The sequence below is a fragment of the Sebastes umbrosus genome, chromosome 20 (genome assembly GCF_015220745.1).
Source record: "Sebastes umbrosus isolate fSebUmb1 chromosome 20, fSebUmb1.pri, whole genome shotgun sequence".
Lineage (NCBI taxonomy): Eukaryota > Metazoa > Chordata > Actinopteri > Perciformes > Sebastidae > Sebastes > Sebastes umbrosus.
In genome coordinates this window covers 9,474,059-9,493,228 of record NC_051288.1, presented here as the reverse complement: position 1 = coordinate 9,493,228, position 19,170 = coordinate 9,474,059, and the positions used below count along the sequence as shown (strand labels likewise).

At 41.4% G+C, this 19,170-nt stretch overlaps 1 protein-coding gene across 5 annotated transcripts in view; it reads left to right on the top strand.

Moving 5' to 3' along the window:
* The window catches only part of grid2ipb (glutamate receptor, ionotropic, delta 2 (Grid2) interacting protein, b), a 51,436-nt gene that overhangs the window by 25,299 nt on the left and 6,967 nt on the right, over window positions 1-19,170 (top strand). For 2 of the 5 annotated variants that reach the window (XM_037755547.1, XM_037755544.1), the window contains 13 exons: window positions 2,504-2,573; window positions 6,201-6,353; window positions 6,469-6,624; window positions 7,500-7,651; window positions 7,913-8,050; window positions 9,936-10,021; window positions 10,305-10,455; window positions 11,176-11,477; window positions 12,761-12,805; window positions 13,226-13,960; window positions 14,906-15,055; window positions 15,506-15,593; window positions 16,117-16,206. In XM_037755547.1, coding sequence (XP_037611475.1) covers window positions 2,504-2,573; window positions 6,201-6,353; window positions 6,469-6,624; window positions 7,500-7,651; window positions 7,913-8,050; window positions 9,936-10,021; window positions 10,305-10,455; window positions 11,176-11,477; window positions 12,761-12,805; window positions 13,226-13,960; window positions 14,906-15,055; window positions 15,506-15,593; window positions 16,117-16,206 — 2,316 coding nt within the window. The remainder of the gene's footprint in view (window positions 1-2,503; window positions 2,574-6,200; window positions 6,354-6,468; window positions 6,625-7,499; window positions 7,652-7,912; window positions 8,051-9,935; window positions 10,022-10,304; window positions 10,456-11,175; window positions 11,478-12,760; window positions 12,806-13,225; window positions 13,961-14,905; window positions 15,056-15,505; window positions 15,594-16,116; window positions 16,207-19,170) is intronic. The other 3 variants (XM_037755545.1, XM_037755548.1, XM_037755546.1) reach the window with 3 other exon arrangements.

The window sequence follows — 19,170 nt, the reverse complement described above, 5'->3', positions numbered from 1 at the left end:
AATCCCTCCTCTCTCTGTGTGTGGTGGTTTGACCCAAACGTTGTTCTCTGTTGGCTGGCGAAGGGGAGGGGTTGGGCGGATGTCTTTTATGTGGGTGAGCTTGTTGTGGTGCCAGCCGCTGGCAGGTTACAGGTGATCAGGAGGTGTTTGTGTGTGTGACTATGAGTGTACAAAGGAAACGGAAAAGTCTGACTCACCAATGAAGCGTTAAGAGGAAAACACTCAGAACAGGTTGTTCTGTGCAGTAACAGACACTCAAAGCTGTCAGTCAGGGCCACACTCACATTTTACATTACTTACATTCATGTTTGAGGCAATATTGTTTTGTAGAAATGGAAGCTTTAGAAAGGCAAATTCAAACCTCTTACAAATGACGTATAAAATAAATTAGATGTTATATAAACATCACATAATTTTTATCATGCTTTCATAGATAATACCTTTTAGAGAGATATCAAAATCATTTCTTCAATAAATAGACATTTTGGGAAATACGCTTATTCGCTTTCTTGCCGAGAGTTAGATGAGAACATCGATACCACTCTCAAGTCTGTGTGCTAAAGATGAAGCTACAGCCAGCAGCTGGTTAGCTTAGCTTAGCATAAAGACTGGAAACAGTCTCTGGCTCAGTTCGGAGGTAACAAAATCCACCTACCAACACCTCCAAAACCATAGACTGTATATACAGTAAGAAGTGGACGCAGCCACCGTGATGTCACCCACTGGTTTGTGGACTACCGTTTTGAAGCGTTGAGTTCGGCATTTTGGCCGTCGCCATCTTGGTTTTTTGCAACCACGGTGACACGAGAGGGTGGAGCTAAGTACAACCGAACGCTGAATAAGACAATTTTAGGCGACCAATATGTCACTAATAACTTTCATAAACTGAAAACACACTGTGAAAGGGTTAAAGTTGTGAGACAAAAACACGGACAACACGCAAACTAGACAAAGCCATGTTGTCAATCACAAGGTAGCCACGCCCTAAAGCATCCCCTGCTTTATGGTCTATTTTACCCTAAATGGGACCATAATTTACTAAATGAACATCATGCTGTATTGAAGAAGACTTGAAACTAGCGATTGAGACCATAAACTCATGTTTACAATGTTTACTGAGGTAATAAATCAAGTGAGAAGTAGGCTTATTTTCTCATAGACTTCTATACAATCAGACTTCTTTTTGCAACCAGAGGAGTCGCCCCCTGCTGGCTGTTAGAGAGAATGCAAGTTTAAGGCACTTCTGCACTGGCTTCACTTTTCAGACCCGGAGGTTGCCGCCTGTCCAAAGCTCACTAACAACATGTTGTATCTTGTTAATCAGTATTTTTTACATCTTGAGTGTAAAAACGACCATTTGTGGTTTTATTTTGTTAACTTTGGACAGAGCCAGGCTCGTTGTTTCCCGGACAGATTCGAGATCGGTGTCAGTGTTCTCATCTAACTTCCATCAAGAAGGCGAATGCAGGTTATTGAATTGTTTTTATTGTCTGGTGTTTCTAGAGATCATTTCTATCATCTGGTGTTGATTCAAATAGCTTTTCTTTATAGATTTATTGACATCAGACCCTGACCTCAGGTCAGCAATGCAGAGTTTTTTATTGTTTATTCTTTTAATCAGTAGAGTCGGTTTAGCCTCAGTTGGGCTATTTCCACTGCTAAATGAGTTTCTGGATAAAACAACACTAGCTGTTTCTTTGCCAGAGAGATTATTGGCACGAAAATGAAACGCACTGTTAAATATTTGTCTGGGTAAGAGCATTTTATGTAAATTTCCAGCAGTAAAAGGTTATTTAATTAAGTGTTATTGCTTTCCTGAACAAAAGTTGCAGACAATAGAGGCTGTGAAGTTGCTGCTGAGGGAATTTGCCAGGTTCCTCGACGAAGAGGGAGGTGTGTGTGTGTGTTATGTATGTGTGTGTGTTTGATGATGACTGCACTGTTCCCCGCCCACCATCATCTCCCACCATCATGTGCTGAAGCGGCCAGTGCGGGGCTGACTCAGTGGGCCTTATGGAGGTTGATATGGAGATAGTGGGGGTGGATAGCATGTCTCTCATCGTGATCTGAACACAGAACACACGCACTCTGTGATGTAAAGTCTCGTGGCCCGTGAATGTGCACAACACTACGTTATCACATGGAGAGTCTGTTGTATCCAAACTTTGGTTAAAAAAAACAATGACATGACAGATTTAGCAGTGAGTTGACAGATGAGGAGGCGGTGGCAGATGGGTACAGTGCAGGCTGAACGGATTCCACCGGGGATTGTTTTGACAGCGCTGTTTCCTTACGTAATAAGAATTTAGCACGGAGATCATCTCCGCTCGTTGACGGGCTTTTTATTTGAATGTCAGATTGACAGCATCACATTAGTCACCATCTTTTCCCTGCTCTGCCCGTCTGTTCGGTGCACCTTGTTAGCCGGCGAGGTTGCGCAAGGATCCCTTCCCAATCTCTGATTGATGTTTTGATTTCCTGCCATCTCTTGTCTCCCTCTCAGATAGCCCTGCTGAGGAATGTGGACTGAGAACAGGCGACCGTATCCTCTTCCTCAATGGACTGGACATGAGGTTTGTCTTTTAATGGATAACATTATTATTATTATTAGCAGCAGCAGTAGTTGTAGTAGTATTTTGACTTTACCTACCGTCCAAGTTCTTGAACTTGGGCAGTATATTTAGAGATGGCTTGTTTTTCCTCCACCATCTGCTGCTAGTATGAAAACCATCTTACACTGTGCCAGATAATCCATCACAGAGCACATGAATGATTTGGTTTTGTTGTAGTTTCCTTTTAATCATTTTTCCATTATGAGCTGCATTGTGTCTGCTTCAGGGTCAGTCATTCTCGGGAGAAAATTAAAGTCTCAGCTATGCAATAAACCCTCAAAAATATGTAGCTTTATAAAAAAATGTCTCCCCTGTTTCGGGAAGTGTTTGTGATCCAGAGGAATGAGCCAGAATGGATGGGAGAATTTAATGTATAAAGTATCTGCCGATACGATACATATCATAATACAGGGATAATTCAATATAATTCAATATATACATATTATAGTATAACGTTCTTTAGGTTCTTTATACTATAATATACATATTATTGTATAAAAGAACACACCAGAAATACATCATTTTAAATAACACATTTCTACTACATGCAAAAAAAACCTGCATGTGGTTATCATAAAGTGGGCATGTCTGTAAAGGGGAGACTCGTGGGTACCCATAGAACCCATTTACATTCACATATCTTGAGGTCAGAGGTCAAGGGACCCCTTTGAAAATGGCCATGCCAGTTTTTCCTTGCCAAAATATAGCGCAAATTTGGAGCATTATTTAACCTCCTTCATGACAAGCTAGCATGACATGGTTGGTTTTTCTAGTTTCATATGATGCCAGTACCTTCACTCTAGCTTTAAAACTGAGTCTGCCACAACCCTCAAAATACTGAATATTGGCCGGGAACGATGACGAGCCATTGGGTTTTAAGATGTTAATTAAATCAATACAGTGTTTTGGAGAATCGATACAGTATCACAACATAAAATATCATGATACTCATATGTATTGATATTTTCCTACACCCCTAGAAACAAACAAACAAACAAACCTAATTACATCATAAGCCTAATTGGAAAATAATTTGGGAAAAATCAAACATCAAACTTTCTTGCCGAGAGTTGGGCTGCATTCATACCAAATCAGGCGTTGCGGCGATTAACGCAGTTTTGTACGGCGGTGTGGGATTGTCACTTAAATGGCCCCATTAACACCAAGCGACTGCACAACGATTAACATCTTTTGTTCCCTCGTGGCAGGGTTGTACAGCTCTGGATCACTGGTTACATGATTTGCCACCGCAGGGTGACGCCGGGTTGCGTTTCTCTAAAAGTTCATTCAGTTTTAGATACTTTTTTTTCCCAGCACTCCCTCCGGTCCCCACCGCCGCAGGTTAAACGCACTACCCACATTGAAATGAATGGGAGGACTGCCGTTTTCGACACAATGCCTGATTTGGTGTGACTGCAGCCTTAGATGAGAAGATCAAAACCAATCTCCGTGTTTGTGAGTGCTATCGATTTTCTCATCTAACTCCCAAAAAGAAAGTGAATAAGCGTATTTCCTAAAATGTCAAACTATTCTTTTGACTCTAAATGCCACTGTATTCTCCTTTAACGTTGGCATGTGTGTCTGTGCAGGTACAGTATGAATGCGCCGATGCACGTGAACACAGCCTGTAAACTTTTCTTGTGGGAGTAGTCCTCGTTCTTGTGTGGACTTTAAAAACTTCTTGACCTTCTGCCTCTTGAGTTTTTCAGAGAGTGGGTGTGGGAGTGCAGATAAGAAATCCAGCGTGGATGAAATTGAAATTGTACGCATACGAGCTCAGCAAATACAATATATCAAGCGATATACCAGCCATGTAACCAGTGCTGTGTGAAGAAACCGCATTACTCATTTTGCCACCCTGATCGCAGAGCCGTTCCCATGGCTGCCTGATGTGCTGATTTGATTGGCGCCGTATAATTTCGCTGCTCTCCCTGATAACACGGTGCCGCAGCAGTGGGAGGCGATCAGCAAAAACAGTGGGAGTTCTTCACCAGAGAGAGGGAAAGAAAATAAAGTGCAGGATGTGTCGGATCGCTCAGTGTCGTGTTTACAAAGTAGGCATATGGTGTATACGAAAATGTGGGAAATAAGACACTTGTAATATGTATATTTGTTTGTAGAATCCTCATCTCAGGTGTATTGAAACTCCCTTGTCAGTACAGTATCTCATGTAAAAGAATAGGATGTTTTCACTTTTTGCACCATAATACAACAAGTGGATTAAGTCTTACAAGGACTCGTAGAGGAGTCGCCCTGTTGCTGGGCAGATTCAGTGCCAACAATCAATACATTTCACAGTGTAACTATTCATATATATTTTTTTTTAGTGGCTTGATATGAATTTCTCTGGAAAATTTCGATTCTAATTTGATTTCTTAGCGATCGGTTATGGCAAGTGATTATGTGTTATGTTACACATGATTTTACAATTTTCTCTGAAAAATTATTATTTTCTCATCACTTAAATGAACAGTCTTATATAGTAAATACTACCTTCTTTTTTATCTATTTATATGCATAAAATAATTTTTAGTTGTAGCACAAATTATTTAAACTTAAAGATCCTCTTACTAGATTTTTACTAGATTTTTATCACAGTCTTCATCAGTGAATGCAACTGGCTCAGGTGTTACCGTGTGAAATGTGGGACTTGATCACAATTATACACTTGGAACCATAAATATTTTTATATTATATTATTATAGGGCATGGGAGCTATAGCAAAGCTTTCAGTGAGACGATATAACTTTTTCCAACCTGAGGGTTGGGACCCCCACAAGGAGTCGGCAAATAAATGTGAGGGGTCGCCGGAGAAAAATATTTCTGCTACACAAAGTTATGTTTATTTTTCCATACTTTCTGTAATATTTTTGTTAAACTTGTTGGATAATTCTACTTCTTTACAATGCTAAAACATATTCTGATACTGTATAAGAAGGGGTTACAACTGTTAGACCTTTGCAACTAGAGAAATATCTTTGTTTTAAAGGTAGGGTCGGTAATGCTGAGAAACTAGAAAGAGTACACTAGATTTAAAAAAATGATCCAACTGAAAAACCCAGCCCAGTGTTGACAACTGTTTTCCAATGAAAGTAGCTAACAGCACTAGCTCCAAAAGTTTCTAAATTTTGTGAGAAGGTCGCCAAGTCGGCAGCACTGACAGTCCGTCCGTTCAAGCCTCCCTCCAAAGCCACTCCCCCAGTATTATCATTATGAACCTAAACAATGAAAATGGATATTACTAATACTCACAGCTGTCAAGCCAGCAGCTTATGGAAGATTCCGGTGACGCGCAATGAGTGCACGGGCAGAGTGCAGGTAGGCCGTCCAATCATTATGTAATTGTTACATAATTCATAATAAAATGATTGGACGGGCTTATTACAGTCCTGCGACATCCAAAGATGCCAGATTTTTTCTTTTTTTTTTGTTATAGCATTATTGATGTTGTTGGGATGTAATGAGAATTTCAACAAAGGGGTCACAGGCCAGAAAATGTTATCATTGTTGCGATAGATTTCATTACTCCAATCCATCTGCTTTATAGCTCAAAGTCCATCAACTCTCTCTCTCTCTCTCTCTTTGTAGGAACTGTTCCCATGAGAAGGTGGTGTCCATGCTGCAGGGCAGCGGGGCGAATCCCACTCTGGTGGTGGAGGAGGGTCCGTCTGAGTACTCCTCAGACCAAACCGACCCAGAGGAGTCTCCAAGCCTGGCCCCCACCACGGTACCGCGCTCCAGGTCAGAACACACCAAATTTGGATTCACATTTGAGAAGGAGAAACGATACTTTAGTGAGTATACATGTATGAATTAAACAATAATGAGAATATCTTCCTCTGTGCCTGCTGTGCAGGTCTCCAGCCCTCAGTTCTCTGCAGTGGGTGGCAGAGATCCTTCCGCCGAGCATCAAAGTCCACGGGCGGACCTTCAGCCAGCAGCTGGAGCACCTGCTGACCATCCAGGAGAGGTACACGGTCTGCAAGTCCCTGGAGACCTTCTTCCAGCACAGGTCAGTGGGATGGAGGGATAGAAAGGGTCAATATAAGTGGGAGTAGTAGACAGAAAGCATCATGGAAGAATGTATGAGGAGTAAGCAATCCGTAGGTCTGCAGTCTGCAACAATGCAATATTAAACAGACAGAAGAGAGCTGAGGGATGAAGCAGCTGCTGGAGTTGTTACAGAGATTTTGGAAGGATTCTTTAAAATACTCACAGCTCCACTCTGGTACATCAGTATATCAGGTTGGCAGCTCCAAAATGGTAGCAAGAGACAGCCGGAAATAATGTAGCTTAACATTCAGTTTTTCAGTATTTGTCAAACTGTCTCGGTGGCAAGACTCTATTAACGAGCGAGCTTACATTGACAGAAATCTAGCTGTTGCCCGGGAAACAGTGTTTTTTTTTTTTTTGCCATACTCAAGGATGCTCTAAATGCAGGTGAAAGAGAGAGATACAGGAAATGATGGTGACAGGACAGTGAGAGGAGAAGCAGTGAAGAAACAAAATGCACATAGCTAAGCAGGAAGTTTTATTCTTCCCATTAGACTTTCATTTTCTCAAGGCTGAGAGCACAAGAGACGGATGGAGCTCTGCAGATGATGCGAACATGTGATGCTGCAGGATTGTAAGCAAAACACCGATTGAATTCTACAGTATGCGCATACAGTATAAACACCCGAAGGCATAACTGACGTACCCTGTTATCCTCCCACCTTTTCATAATCTGCTTTTATCCTGTATCTCATTCTCAGCTCCACGTGTCATTACAGATGCAAACACTATAAATCAAAGCTAAATCCAACACATCGTATGGCAATAAATTACCCAGCAGTAAACACGGGTTGGTTACATAACGATGTGTAAGAATGCATTGTGTGTTTCTAGGAATGTGGACACTCTGATAGTAGACGTGTTTCCGGTGTTGGACACGCCGGCCAAACAGCTGATCTGGCAGTTCATCTACCAGCTGCTGACGTACGACGAACAGGAGCGCTGCCAGGGGAAGCTGTCACGCTTCCTGGGCTTCAAGAGCAGCGGTGAGCCAAAGAACACAACGTGGAAATTATACACATATCATACCAGGCAGACAATCAATAAGTATATAATTAAAAAAAAAATAGCTGATGAAATTGAAAATTCTAACTTTTATTATCCACCACCTGGTGTTAGATGTTCTGTAAGGCTGTTTCTTTATAATTAACACAGCAACAAAGGAGCAGCTGTACATGATTAGTTTGTGAATAACAAAAACGCAATGCTGAATATGTGTGTGTGTATACTGTATGTGTGCTTTGCAGCAGTGTTGGAGCCTGACGTAGGCCCGGAGCAGCAGCACCGGCGGAGCAGCTCCATGCGCGTGACGGGGACGTCGTACCGCGGCATCGTCCGAGAGAGGAGCTCCGACGACTGCATCATCGGGACTCACCTGGGAATGGGTACGCCGCACATGACAAACAGCAACAAGGATTTACTGCCCTGAAGCACTAAATCAGTGTAATCTCCAGAGGGGTATACCAAGGTTTCAAACGCTTTCCAGCTCCATTCTGGATCAAACACTTCTCACCCAAATGAGAATTTATAGACATTGAACTGAACAGAGGCATCATAATTATCCATAGAAATAGAATAGGAGTAGAACAGACATTCCCATTCATATCAACGTAGCAGGATGCTTCAGAGTGGCGGGCTTTTTTATGAGAACCGTTGCCATTGTGACTGTTTGTAGCGGGCTAACTTCTGTATAAACTAAACCAACTTACGGCAAGTTTTTTTGCATTTACGGCTAAAACGATCAGTTGAGTAGTAACGTTACGATGCATAGAGAGCCAGAGTAAATGAGTCAAATTTAACAACATAATGCTTCATCCACAAACTCTTGTTACAGCGTAGGAAAGCACATCGCTATCGCCAGATGAGTCAACTTTGATCGGCTCATTTTCTGTAACCAGTGTGGCATTAAAGCATGGTGGAATTAGCAAGAAATAATAGAAATGATAGAAAATAATAGAAAATGAGCCAAACAGTGGGCTGGTGACCTAGCTAACTAGCCAGCCATCCATCTCGGAGCTGCGTTCGCTCTCTACCCGGCAAACTGCGACCACACTTTATGGCCCCACTGACGTGTGTTCTGTTGTCACCATAACAACTATCAACAATCGCCATTTTCTTTTTAACTAGTCAAGTGACCACGGAAAACAGTTCAATGTCCGTTCTACTCCTATTCTATTTCTATGTAATTATCAGTTTCTCTTAAACCTCGCCGACTAGCACTCCTGATTCAAACAATCCCACCATGTGAACTTATTAAAAGGTGAGGATGATAAGTCAGTGTTGTGTTCACAACTTGTTTACACTGCCCCCAAGTGGCCAATAAATAAATCAAGTATTACAGGTTTAAAGAGGACCTATTATGCTTTTGTGCTTTTTCCCTTTCCCTTTAGTGTGTTATATAGTTTTTGTTCATGTAAAAGGTCTGCAAAGTTACAAAACCCAAAGTCCACACCAAAGGGAGTTACTCTCCCCGACAGAAACACTGCTCCTGATCCGCCTGAAACACCTTGCTTGAAATCCTGCTTTTTCATACGTAACGTGGTGATGTCACCATGTGACACATTTGCATAATTCCTACCTAGCGGCTAGTTTGGCACGCTCTCAAGCAAAGCTAGTTAGAACGGAGCTGTCCTCTTTCACAACAACTGTAAAGTGAGTGGGTTATTTTGTTTTATTATGAAATCTCCCCTTTATTATTAATTCAACAGTCAGTATTATTGCATCTTGTTTTGAGTTGAAATCCCTGGACATACAAGGGAAATCTGGGTAGAGGCGGTAAATGAGCTTCCTCAGCAGTTACTGTACTATTTATGTTCCCATGGGCAAGGCATTGAACCCCCCAGTCGCTCCAGTTGAACAGCTCAGAGCTCTGTAATAAGGCTGTGTTTGCACTGGTCAGCTCCCGGGTGGGAATGTCTGTAATTGTTGCTGAAAAAGATGTGTGCTCAGCAAATCCTCTGTGAATATTTAAAGGTTACATAAGACAAAAAAATGGACATTCATACATTCATACATTAACTCCATATCTCAGCTTTTGATAATGTCCCGAATCTATCAGGTTGGAAGCACACACAGTGTTTATTTCCAGCAGATTCATCTCCATCGCTAACTCCTGTTCCAGGAGCCAAGCTTTTGTCTTTTGCGTCTCCATGCTTGTTCCTCTCTTCTTCATCCTTTCTCCCCTCTTGACTAGGGGGTGGGGGGGGTGGATGGAAGGAGGAGGCTTACTGTATGTCCATGTGTCACTGTTCATGCCTTGTTGTGCTTTAGGAATTCATGTGGATGAATCTGGGAGCCCGGAGGAGAGGCAGTCAGGAGATGGAACCTCCTTCCCCGAGTCCCCTGACCTCAATCATGTAGGTACAACTGCAGCTTTTTCACCGCCTTGCTACTCAGCAACTGGCATAATGAATGCTAGTTAATGTTATCTGTGCTCTCTGTGGCCTCACATCATTTGAAGGTCGTGCTCGAAAATTACCGCAATTCAACGCGTGGTATTAAATTTGTGTCTGCAGTTAACCTGTGGCTCCTAAAAAACGCTTTTTAAAAAAAAAAGGCAGCAGCAGACCTTCAAAGCGAATGTGTCGCAGCGATTGTGTGCTAACCAGCTGATCATGCCTCCGCCCCCCCCCCCCGTAGATGACAGGGGTGTACACGGAGCTGGAGAACGTGTACGCGGGGAAGAGTGTGTCGCCGCTGCAGGGCGGCTCCTCAGCAGAGCCCGAGGGACCGGGACAGACTGAGGCCTACGGGCGCTCTCTCTCCCCCCTCACGCTCCCCCCTCTCACAGGTACTCTGGGGCTGACACACACAAGCCCAAACACACACACACACACACACACACACACACACACACACAATGTGTACACGCTTTCAAACACATGCTTTCATCAATGGTTCACAACCATGTGCTGTGTAGGTTTGATGCATTTGCGGAATCAGTAATTGAATTCAGATATTTGTAAATTTGAGCCTCAATGGCACATGACTGATGCCACGTTCAAGTCACATTAGATTTGCTGTGAATACAAGCTGCTGAATGGGTGAAAGGTGACAAACATGGGCATAAGATCCAGTGACCTTCTAAAAATGTAACATATATTAGTAATGTTCACATGAATTAAGTCCATGTTACTAAAATATGTCTCCCCCTTATCAGCAGCCTTGTGATTTAACATTGATAACATCGTTTTGGGATGTTGGTTTTACCAATCTGAGGTGAACATGGCATGAGAACCACTGAATGTGATTAAGTGAGAGAATTCATTCAATTTCTACAATCAATTTGTGTGCATATGTGCCTGGGGTTTATCTTTTTTGTTGCCATGGTAACCTCTCGGAGGAAAAGATCCTCAAGGCGGGCCAAGAATGTCACACATTATTTCCTGAGGGAATAAGTAGCATAATATATAAGTCATCCAATTAACGATTCTCTGGTTGAAACATCTGCAGCGTCAAATGTAGCGCGCCATGCTGACGGCAACCGTCTTTGATTTCCCCTTCTTTACAGGAAGCCGTAAATCCGGCCTGTCCCTGTCCTGGAAGGAGCCCCTCCCCACCCCCGTGTACGAGATCCACCACCAGAGCAGCGTGGACTCCAACCCTTACGTCAGCCTGGAGAGCCCCCCCGCCTCCCCTCAGCACTCCGACAGCGGTCCCAACACGCTGACGCGCCGCAAGAAGCTGTTCACCTTCTCGCGTCCGCCGCGCAGCCGGGACACGGACAAGTTCCTAGACGCTCTGAGCGAGCAGCTGGGCCACCGGGTCACTCTGGTGGACGACTTCGTGCACGGGGAGAACGACTACGAGGAGGTGAGGAAGACCTGCCGCCAATCTACTGCATCATCATCAGCTGTAATCATGCACATACACATAGTACACATAGAGCACATGCTTTGTTTTTATATTAAGGTCTCCTTGAAACCTTGCACGAATTATGGGTGCGACTTCCAGCGGTGTGAGTCACATGACTTGATTTTTCCATGAATTTGATGACTTGATTTGACAAAATAAAAGTCTACAATGCAACTCTACTTCGACTTTAACACCAGTGACTCATGACTTCACTTGAACTCGAGCCTTTTGACTTGAAAGTACTTTATACCTCCCCCAAGCCCAATAATTAAAAAGTATGTGCACGAAGGCGATGAACTGCCCGGTAGACCGGGACAACGTCAGAGATATTGGGTTTATTTACTTTTTGAAAGATCCTTTATTGATTTGTTTAGAAAGAGGATTTACTCGTGGTGGAAAAAAAAGAATTGAACCTGAACAAACAGCTGAATCCCTGAATTTTTTTTGTTGAACTCTGGACTCTTTATTTTTGGTGAATATTATCGGGACTTGCATTTGATTATCTTACACTTAATTCCCCAGATCCATTTTGTTTGAATCAATCCGAAAGCATCCAATCGAGTAGCAGGAGAAAAAAACACGAAGAACTACCTGAGCGGCATTACATTTGGTGACATTATGACTTGTTTAGGACTCGAAACACAAAGATTAGGTCTTGGGACTTGACTCTGGACTTGAGTGCAAAGATTGAGACTCGCAAAACAATGACTTGGTCCCACCTCTGGTTCATGCAAGGCTAGGATTATTGTGGATACAAATTATTATCTTTATTTATAAATACAAATAAGTCATTTTTAAAATTGGATGTGATACCTACAACTGCTGTAAACAATTGTGAATAAAATGATTGATTACTGGCTGTATCTCATGCCAGTAATATTATTTCTAGCTTCACTGCCACAAACTTTGACATTCTTAATATTGTTCGGGCCAAAAAAACAGTCATTACTTGACTGTTGTGTGCTGTAGAGCGATACTCTGGTTCTGCCATGCAGTCTGACCCACACAATGTACGATGCACTGTAGAAGCAATTACTGTAATGGTTTTGTCTCATAGTTTATTTTTTAATGCTAAAATATGACATGTAGCATCACTTTACAGATAATAATAATACTGTTGTGAATGTGCTTATTATCAAATAATAAGCACATTCACATTTTGAATGAAGTTGTAGTGTTGCATGTTAACATTAGAGCAGCTCTAATGTGCGCTACAATGAACACTTGTGTCACATGAACAGATATATGAAGGTGGTTGTCATGGTTTCAGAAGAAGAGGGGTGCCTGTAAGTAAAAAATGATACTCAGTAGAGTCTAATTTTATCTAAGGTTCAGTTTTTATCTTAAAGATGCTGGCTGACGGGAGAACAGCATATTGCACATAAAACTGATCTCTATTTAGTATTGCTGTCAGTATTTTTACGTTAAACTTCACACTATTACATTACATTTCTAGTGTTCCATAAATTGATGGGTATTTATAATATTTAAGTGCATGTGTTTTAAAATTAGTGTGTTAATTATTTAGTATTTTATATGTTTTTTCTGTCCCATAAGTAGATAAAAAAGCAGATTGATAAGCAAGAGTGTGAAACTTAAAGAGCCACAATGCATTTTTTTAAATTTTTTTTTATTTTGTAGCTGAGTATGTTGAGGTGAAAGTTGTGATTATCAGGTCTTGATGGTGCTCCTCTCCTCCCACCCAGATGAGTTTCCAGGAGGACCAGGATATGGGCTTCATGCCTCGGCGGCTCAGCAGCGGCAGCAGCGAGGACCACAGTAGCAGCGACGAGGCCTCCTCTCCCTCCTACTCCTCGGGATCCGAACCCATCCCGCCACCTCCCACCCAGAGCCCCCCGCCTCCCCCGCCTTTCCAGGCTCTGATACCGCCCCCTGTTCAGTTCACCGACCCCCTGCCGCCGGTCCGCTTCTCCCCCGAGCACATCCCGCGCAGCCGGATGCCCTTTCAGCCGCACCACCCCATCATCCCTCCTCCGCCGCCGCCACCCAGGACCCTCCTGTCCAGCCGCTCTCCTCTAAACAAAGTGCTCCCCACCAGAGAAGAAGCGGAGAAACCTCACCAGCGCTTCCAGACCACCACCACCATCTCCACCCGCCACATCCACGGCCACACCGCCCTGGGCTCCACCACCCTACGCTCCTCCCAGCCGTCTCGCCCCTGCTACCTCCCCCGGCAGCTCAGCCAGCCCCAGCCCATCCTCCAGACGTCCCCGCAGCCCTCCCCTCAACCGCTGAGACCGAGCCAGCTCGTCCTCCAGAGGCACCACCAGCTCCACCACCAACACAGCTACCAGGGCCCGCTGCCGCCGTCCCTCCAGGAGCACAGCCCCGCGGTCTCCAAGACTCCGGCCTCTCACTCCACCCTCCCCAGTCACACTAAAACCTATGAAACCCCACGGCAGGAACACCAGACACAGCAGGTAACATCTGCATCTACGGTAAAACATGATGATGGATATATAATTATCGCATGTGTGCAGCAATGCAGCCTAGCAACAGAAGTGTCACAGAAAAAAAAGAAACAAGAATTGAAGAACAAGAGCAACATGGTGGACTCCGTGAAGATATAGATATGAACGACTCATTCTAAGCTAACGAAAACAAAATGATTCTTAGTTTTAGGTGATTGTACACTAATGAAAACATAGTTCTGAATATTATATTCCATTTCTGCTGATAGATCCCCCCGAAATGTTACACACTGTCCCTTTAAACATCAGTGTGTAGTATTGAGTGTGATCACATCACACCTTGGATATGAATGTTGCTTACTGCCACTGATTGAGAGTATCAAAACAACCTGTGAGTGCACTGCATCCTCAGACGTTTTGGCGCGTAGTGAGGAAATGATTCAAACACCTTTTGAACAAAATGCTCCAACTCTCTTATTGAATGCTGAAGTTGTGAACTGTTAATATGTGCTACACAAGTAACAACAATATTTACTGATTATACCCCCGCGACAGCGTAGTCGGGGGTATGTAGCGCTCCGCGTGTCCAAACCGTCCGTCCTTCCGTCCGTTCGCGGGTCAAACTTTCGTTTCCGGAGTAGAACTCGGAAACTACTTAACTTAGAAACTTCAAATTTGGTATGATGGTTGACAGTGTGGTATAGTTGTGCCTTTTGGGGGTTAGAAGTCCAGAGTGCCCAAAATGTTTGAAATTTTGGCCAAAAACTGTGATTTGTTTTTTATTTCAATTTCGTTTCTGGAGTAGAACTCGTGCCATTAGTCCCAAAATTGCAAAACCTTTGGCCCTACTTTAGTAGGGGTCAAGCAGTGAGTGGGGGTATGTGGACCAAGCTCACTTTTGCCTTGTTAAAATAAATTGTACATATATTAAAAACATGTTTTTTGATCTCCAAGGCCCAGCCGCCCCCGCCTCCACCCCTGCCCCCTCCCTGCGACCCTCCTCCGTTGCCCAAACCCGGCCACGCCTCCGACACCAACCACATGAGCGTGAAGAGGCTGCGCTGGGAGCAGGTGGAGAACTCTGAGGGAACCATATGGGGTCAGGTGAGTCCACGCATCTCATTGTATTTAACACGCATGACAATAAACTTGAACTTGAATTACATTAGTCTTTGATAAGGTGTGATTTAAAAAAAAAAGAAACAACATGCATGGCTCTGGCTGGAAAAATAAATCTTTAATACAGTAAATACAGTAAACAGTAACTTGTGAATCTTCCCACCTTGGCTGTGAATTTTCTCACTCCTCCATTTCTCATATTTGGAAAGGCTTACTCATCTAGTCTGTTGTGTCTCTGATGAGTCACGGCAGCATCGACGCACAAATCCTCTTTTTGTAAATAGAGTACATGGTGGATCTTTACAACCCTATCAGACGTGGATAAAATCTGATATCTGTGTATTAAAAAAAAAAGAACATTTCAACAGCTACTTGTAGGTCACAAAGCCTTGACTGTCTTCGGAGAGTACAGAGTGTGTTCTTGTCTATGTTTAGCTCGGAGAAGACTCAGACTACGACAAGCTCACTGACATGGTGAAGTATTTGGACCTTGATCTGCACTTCGGGACTCAACGCCGATCCAGTAAGTAGTTTTGTTGTGTAGTTGTGCTTCTTCATATCTTTATGTTCACTGTGCTTAATGTCAGTGATAATATTCCATCAAATTGATTCTTAAAGGACTAGTTTGCAGTAAAAGTGATGTTTATCTATTGACATCTCTTGTTTTGTTTGTACCTTTTACAGTTTTGATGTTCTCCATAACCTGTTTTGGAGCTGCTCCATTCACCTGTTCATCAAATCCATTCTCCATAAGGCACCATAACCTCTCCAAACTCCTCTCCTGTCTGACTGATAGAGCTCAGTAATAACACAGCTCTGCCACAGAAACAGGCACCTTACCTTTATTTATAGTAGATCTCCCAGACATTTTGGCCTCTAGCGACTCAAATGGCAGAGCTGTGTTATTAACCCATCAACCTGCCACATGTAGCCACTGTGTGTTTGTGTGTATGTGTGTGTGTGTGTGTGTGTGTGTGTGTGTGTGTGTGTGTTGACCCCCCCGGTGCCTGGAGAACACATCCTCACACTGTTGTTAATATGATCAGTCTCTCCTCCAGAGCCAGCCTTCTTGCCAGAGAACTTGAAAAAGAAAGACGTGGTGGAGATTCTGTCTCATAAGAAAGCCTACAACGCCTGTGAGTACCACAAAAACAACATGGCAGCAGGTCACACCTGAAAGGTCGAGGCTCGAGTCTGTGAAACGACGGCGAAAATTACACGTATTACAGTGTTTTACGATTGCTTTAAAGAGCGGAACGGACTCACTAAAATATTAAAGTGCAAAATAACTAATACAGTTTTTCTCCATTTGACTTGATGCACTTCTGCCAGCTTTGTTTTTAAGACTACAAATGATCACAAGTTCAAATGCATTCACTTGACTTGCAATGCTCACACAGTTCTCGTGTCTTTTTTTATGGAAGCTCATTTCTGCCACTGTGATGAAAAAAAAATCCTTTATATATAATGAGAAATGACAAATCAATATTTTGACTTAGTATCACTGAGTCATTATTTTGATAGAAAGTCAAAAAATTGAGATAGTAAGTCATTATTTTGGGATACTAAGTCAAAATATTGAGATACAAAGTCATTATTTTGAGATTCGAAGTCAAAATATTCAGATACTAAGTCAAAATATTGAGAACGTTTCTCATTATTTTGAGATACTAAGTCAAAATATTGAGATACAAATTCATTATTTTGAGATACTTTGTCATTATTTTGGGATACTATGTCATTATTTTGGGGTACTAAGTCAAAATATTGAGAATATTTCTCATTATTTTGAGATACTAAGTCAAAATATTGAGAACATTTCTCATTATTTTGAGATACTAAGTCAAAATATTGAGATACAAATTCATTATTTTGAGATTCGAAGTCAAAATATTCAGATACTAAGTCAAAATATTGAGATACAAAGACATTATTTTGGGATACTATGTCAATGTTTTGGTATACTAAGTCAAAATATTGAGATACAAAGTCATTATTTTGGGATACTAAATCAAAATATTGAGATACTAAGTCATTATTTTGGGATACTAAGTCAAAATATTGAGAAAGTTTCTCATTATTTTGAGATACTAAGTCAAAATATTGAGATACAAAGTCATTATTTTGAGATTCGAAGTCAAAATATTCAGATACTAAGTCAAAATATTGAGAATGTTTCTCATTATTTTGAGATACTAAGTCAAAATATTGAGATACAAATTCATTATTTTGAGATACTTTGTCATTATTTTGGGATACTATGTCATTATTTTGGGGTACGAAGTCAAAATATTGAGAATATTTCTCATTATTTTGAGATACTAAGTCAAAATATTGAGATACAAATTCATTATTTTGAGATTCGAAGTCAAAATATTCAGATACTAAGTCAAAATATTGAGAACGTTTCTCATTATTTTGATATTCTAAGTCAAAATATTGAGATACAAAGTCATTATTTTGGGATACTATGTCAATGTTTTGGTATACTAAGTCAAAATATTGAGATACAAAGTCATTATTTTGGGATACTAAATCAAAATATTGAGATACTAAGTCAGTATTTTGAGATTCTAATTCAAAATATTGAGAATGTTTCTCATTATTTTGAGATATTAAGTCATTAATTTGAGATACAAACTCATTATAATGACTTAAAGGATCTTTTTTTTTTCATCATAGCGGCAGAAATGGGCTTCCATACTTTTCACACAACTATCACATAGAAACATGTTTTTCAAAACACTGAACACAAGTACAGACAGACCCTGAACTCAGTGTCAGGTCTGCTCACAATATTCTCAATCCCAATGAAAAGGACAACAGTTGTTATACTGGATAATGTGAGGTTCCATCAGAGTGAAGTGCAGCATGTCAGGAGAGCCTCGAAGCCCATCCAACAACAACAACAACAACTACAGCAACAACGGCTTCTTTTACTCAATGAAATTGAGACTTTTTTTTGTCAGTTTGGGAAATTTACAAACACTATGCAATTTCCAATTCAGGTTACACTCAGAGGTCATGGCTAGTAGTGACATCACTGCAGTCATGACATGATCGGATTTGTACAGGAATCATATTACAGTGGGCGTGATGTGGATAGAAAGTATTTTGTTAATTATATAATGTTCATCACTATTAAATGACTACAGTTTTAAACTCGATGCACTGTGTTGGAAAAGAAGGTTGATTGTTGTTTTGCTGTCTTTACTTAGGGGGATTTTTTATTGCAGTATTTTTTTTAAACCCTGTTCTTCAAATGTGTCTTAACTAATCCAGGCTAAACATGCTGTTATCAGGCTAAAAATAATCCTGCTAATTTGGTTCTTTGAGCTCCGTTTAAGGACTGATTTGTTAATCGTTATCTTGAATAAACGCTCTAATTTTGAAATAAAGGCCAAATGATTCAGCGTTGAAACCGTGATCGGTGTTAATATGATTTGTTGAGTGCTGATCATGTGATCGCAGTACCACGAGGCATGAGGTAAGTGTGTTGGGGAACCCTCCAAGCATGCACTGGGGCTTACATTTATGTGTTCCTGCGTTGTTACTGGTGTTATTTTGTTCGACATTGTGCTGCACAATGTTTCCACACTTTCATCACTGTTAAGACTGTTAGGGAACAGTTAGGAAAACTACGGGTGATGTTGGTGCATGATATTCCAATGAACATGAAAGAGACCTTTCAGTGATGATCAGAATCCTGTTATGAAAATGAAACATTATCAAAATCTCTTAAAAAGCAGCTTTAATTGCAGCAGCTATTTTCAGTTCTGCAGTTAATTATTTAATAACTTAGTGTACAAATTCCAATTTTAATGTCTAATTAAATGACATGTTCTGTCTGTCAGAATCTTTCAGTTGATGTATTTTTTGCTCTCAGTATCTTAAACTATATTTTGTTATATATTGTTTATTATACTTCTGTATATTGTATCATGTATACGTATAGGTAACTCTTTTATTATACAAATAAATAATTGTGAGAATTCAACAACAGATCATAATGATTTCTCAATAAGCCGCATGTCCTCATCTAAAATTATATCAACACTCTTTCATTATGAATCTAAGACAGAGAGCCATTTGTATCTGAA